Raw genomic sequence first — 4,691 nt, 5'->3', positions numbered from 1 at the left:
GGTAATAGTATCTGATGTTGTTGTTTTTTATTTAAAAAAATGTTTCGACCGTACACCTTTGTATGGCCCCCCAGTGGCACAGCGGTATGTCTGAGGACTTATACTGCTAGAAACCGTGATGGGCAGAGCACAGATAGCCCTTTATGTAACTTTGTGCCTGACAAACAACAACAACCTTTGTATGCTTTATTCTGCTGTTGATGCGGCCTTTCGCTCAAAACCAGAATTCACCAGGTCGGTTGATCATACAAAACACATTAGACTCGTTCAAAACGCTGGTTACCTTACTTGTTCGTAAGACATCAATTATTACAACAAATAACGCCTTATACTGGTGTATTGTCAGGATGCTATCATGTTCTTCTCCCTAAAAACTGATATGGCCAGTAAAAAAAGGTTTAGTGAAATGTATTACACAGGTCTGCGAATTTAAAATTCATAAAACTTGTGTTACGTATTACAATTTTCCTGGACGAGTCTCCAATTTATTACGTAACGTATTATAATTTCGAATCGCCTGAAACTGAGTTAAATGATAATTTAGATTTAGAAATTAAATAAATTTCGATATATATCCAAATTATGATACTTACCAACAAGAGTGATACACACAGTTTTTTTAATACAAATATATTTTAATATACAAACAATAACACAATTTACAATAACGGTTATTACAAATAATGATCTATGTACAAAAGTTTTACAAACTTACAAACAATATTTAGTCCTCTATCTGGTCTGGTACTTCCTTGATATCTTATCGAGGGTTCACGATGAGCGAATTAATTTTGAGTTAATGTAGATACAATTCACTTAAGAAGGAGCTAGCTAGCTCTGTGTTGTTCGTTCTTCGCCAGTTACACGCCGAAATATTCCCCGCAGAAGTTATATAATGTTTTCGTAAAAATACTAATGTCCGATGTAAATCTGTTGAAGTTAAATGGTTTGTAATATTCGAAACCTATAACCGTTCCTGGTCAAATATCTGAAGTTCCCAATTAATAAACGTTATAACAATCACAGTTATAGCTTCCGAGGTTTCTAGTATACCAACTATAGCAAACTAATAATATATACTGTCTTTTGGCGCGGCGTGTTGGTTATATTTATAGGCGTGCGGGAAGTTGCTCGAAATTTCAGCTTACGTAATAATATAAACGATACGCCAGTGTTTACGTACTCACATATATTGTTAATTCTGTTAATTCAAAACAAGACACCGTAGGTAGGTTTTTCCATAGGTTCAGTGTATTTGTTCACGCGCGAGATATGGCGCAACGCATCCTATTACACTAGCGAGACCCTACTGTATAGTAAATTTATAATATTTGTTTAATTTTACTGTTTGTTTGTAATTAATCACAAAGCTGCACAATGCTCTGCCCTCCGCGGGTATCAAAACCCAAATTTAAGTGGAATGCCGCCACCATGGTAAGCAGACTTTTTACAAAATAAATTTATAAGATATCGACTGAAATAATAATTTCGATGGAAAATTTACTGGTTTACTTTAGTAATCTAATTACACGGTCGAACTTTTCACGTATAACGTTTTACTTAATAGCGTCATTTCAATAAACCGGTTCTCAGATTGTACATAAGATTCCATCTTAATCTCTAATATATTTAATACCACGAAAAGAAAATTCAAATCACGTAGTCGCCTCTTGCGGTGTTCTTTTTGTTTTGTTTTGTCGTTGTTTAACTTCTTTCCCTAACGAACGCAGACCGCCCATTCTATGGCAACAGTTTCGCCATCTAACCTTGTAAATATATTATGTATAGGGTTGGGCAGAAATCACGTCCCTGTTGAATAAAAGCGGTTTCTATTTGTATTTCCTTTATTATAAACAACCCTATCATAAAGAAGACACAACAAGAAATAACACGTAGAAGTGAACAAAGAACTAAATCATGGATAAGGTAGCAAGTTAGTCACATATCTTGCGTCCATTGGGACGTGACTTTTTCCCAATCCTATATAACACAAGCTTTTTAAAACAGAACTTGATGTTGGAGAAATTTGATCTAGTTCCATAGATCGATATCTCTGTAAGTGATAGAAAAAACATTAATATTATTTTCGAAGTCTGCGTAGCTGAATTATGGAAAATACGTTATTAAAACCAGAACAACTGTGACGGATTTACTATAATATACCTATTTTAATATCGATGTTTGTTTAAATTAAATTTATATATAGAAATGTACATAGCTTATACTGTTAAATCTGTATTACGAAATTCCCGCCTATTCACTAAAGGGTCGCGGGTTCGAATCCCCGTCCCACCAAACATGCTCGCCCTTTCAGCCGTGGGGGCGTTATAACGTTACGGTCAATCCCACTATTCGTTGGTAAAAGGTTAGCCCAAGAGTTGGCGGTGGGTGGTGATGACTAGCTGCCTTCCCGCTAGTCTTACACTGCTAAATTAGGGACGGCTAGCGCAGATAGCCCTCGTGTAGCTTTGCGTGAAATTCAAAACAAAACAAATCATGGTGTCATTAGAACGACAGTGATAGGTGCAACACACTATTTATTAAACAGCCTGACATATGCATTAAGCACCTAGAGGAGGAAATAAAATAGTTTGCGACAAGAAAAGCTTCAAAACAGACGGTAAGGACCGCAAAGAAGAAAGTTCCTTTAAAAAGTTTAACTAGGTATAGAAGATGAGTCATCAATAAAGTAAGTTTATTTAATTTTCATGTTTTTAGCCGCTTTTAGCTGAAAGCTCCGTCATCTCTTGACCGATTTCAGATCTAATTACAGTTTCGGACTCAGGAGGTTAAACCCTTTCGATTGAAGAATTATCTGACCATGTCCAAGGTCTCGCAGATTAATTTATCCTAAAAGAATTTCAATTTGAGGGTAGGCTGGTAGAGATCCTGATGAGTAATAAAATCGAATCGGGTATACGCGCGCCCCAGGCTTCGTATTTCTGGCGCACAAAAATATAGCTAATAAAAGGAAAAAAAAAAAGATATAATAGATTAATTTACTCTAATCCCACCTAAAAGAGGATTGAGTATTTCCTATTGTTTTAGTGATTCTTTTATGTGGTAATTTTCTGTAAACTTTTTTTTTTTTCTATTTCCGCGGCAAAAACGTTCCCGCATGAGCGGGACTCGGCTAGCGTTTTAAAAATACATGTTCTCTATTTAAACCTCGTGCATTATTGGGACGTGTACAAAACATTCGCGCACTTTACTGAACTACATACTTGATATTTCACACATAGTAACTTTAAATGTAATAACTTTACATTTGAGCTAATTATAGAAACTATTGTCACCTGGCGAAGATGAGGCTCTAACGTCGCTGAGTTATATCCTAAGAACACCAAAGTTGTTGTGATAAGAAGCCCATCAAGAAGTACTCCGGTATCAGCTAAAAATTTGAACATGTTGCCCGACTTCGGCTTTTCATTGCGATCTATAAGAAAGGAAGAAGCACATTGCTAGAATGATTCATATTTCCAAGTACGTTAAGATGTTTTCTTTAGAATTACCTATTTATTTTACTTATTGACAAATATTTCTTTTCGATCTCAAGTCTGAAGTACGTAGTTTAACCCTTTGATTGCGGCTGCTTTCTACGCGCGTGGAATTTTTGCGACCGTAAACTTTGTACAGCACACTTGCATTCAACTGCTGGAGGCGGACCCGATCCCACAAGATGAATCAGCAGCCAATGGTATAAGGCCTTCTTAGAAGTGAATGAACACACTCACGTGGTGATAAGTGTCTTTTGGTGTCAATTTCGTATAGCTTACATGAAGGATCCGGATCACGAAACGAAACTTTCTCTTAGTGTCCGATTCTTTCATTTTGTATTGTAAATAATTTCAAGTGCAACTGTACATTTATTTTTATCACTGAGTGCACCTACAGGTGAGACCTGATTTGCTTCTAACTTCCTATTTGTTACTTGTACTTTTCTTTGTATGTTTTTCTTAACTAATGCACATATCCCTTCATAAATCAAATGTCACACAGACACAACAGCTCAATTAATACTAGGAGGGCGTTAAAACTTGATTTATTGTTCTTTTTATGGTAATACAAAAAATTATAAACAACAAAAATGGTGAAACTTGTAAATGTTGAATCAAACGGCAAACTTACAAACAAACAAAAATATATGAAATTTTAATTATTTAAATCTCTTTTATCAACAGTTTATCGTCGTAAGATTTTAAAAAATGAATTAAGTAATACAGCATATAACTGTTGGCAAAACGTGAAGCAAGTACAAGGTTCTTACCAGGCCGTGGAAGAATAAATATGGAACAAACCTCCACAAAAAGTTGGGTCGCCCCAAGTACAACAAATGGAAGTGGGTATCCTCCAGCCTAAACATAAAAAAAAAACGAATTAAGGACATATAAAGTGGTAAAACAATGAATGTTTTAGTCGAAGAAACTACAGTACATTTTAACTGATACCCTACCATTAATTTACAAATAATATTTACTCACAGTAATATACGTATGTAGAATGACAAATTATATTTGTTTGTTTGTTTTATATTAATCACAAAGCTACATAATGAGCAAAGCCACATTGGGCTATCTGCTGTGTTCACCGCAGAGAATCGAACCTTGGATTTTAGCGATGTAAATCTGTAGACTTGCCGGGAGACAGAGGTCAGAGCGCGTAGTCTTGTCTAGTATAGTATTGTTACGTCT

At 35.5% G+C, this 4,691-nt stretch overlaps 1 protein-coding gene across 3 annotated transcripts in view; it reads right to left on the bottom strand.

The window, feature by feature from the left end:
• Nucleotides 1-4,691, bottom strand: part of LOC106459652 (MFS-type transporter SLC18B1-like) — an 84,278-nt gene that overhangs the window by 16,733 nt on the left and 62,854 nt on the right. For all 3 annotated transcript variants that reach the window (XR_002610611.1, XM_013919289.2, XM_013919290.2), the window contains exons 7-8: nucleotides 4,268-4,355; nucleotides 3,297-3,436 (exon numbers count right to left, since the gene is read on the bottom strand). Coding sequence is in view for 2 of the 3 variants with exons in the window: in XM_013919289.2 (XP_013774743.1) it covers nucleotides 3,297-3,436; nucleotides 4,268-4,355 (228 nt within the window). In the remaining variant the exon portion in view is untranslated. The remainder of the gene's footprint in view (nucleotides 1-3,296; nucleotides 3,437-4,267; nucleotides 4,356-4,691) is intronic.

The sequence above is a fragment of the Limulus polyphemus genome, unplaced genomic scaffold (genome assembly GCF_000517525.1).
Source record: "Limulus polyphemus unplaced genomic scaffold, Limulus_polyphemus-2.1.2 Scaffold643, whole genome shotgun sequence".
In the NCBI taxonomy this organism is placed as follows: Eukaryota; Metazoa; Arthropoda; class Merostomata; order Xiphosura; family Limulidae; genus Limulus; species Limulus polyphemus.
This window is presented reverse-complemented; position numbering and strand designations above follow the sequence as displayed.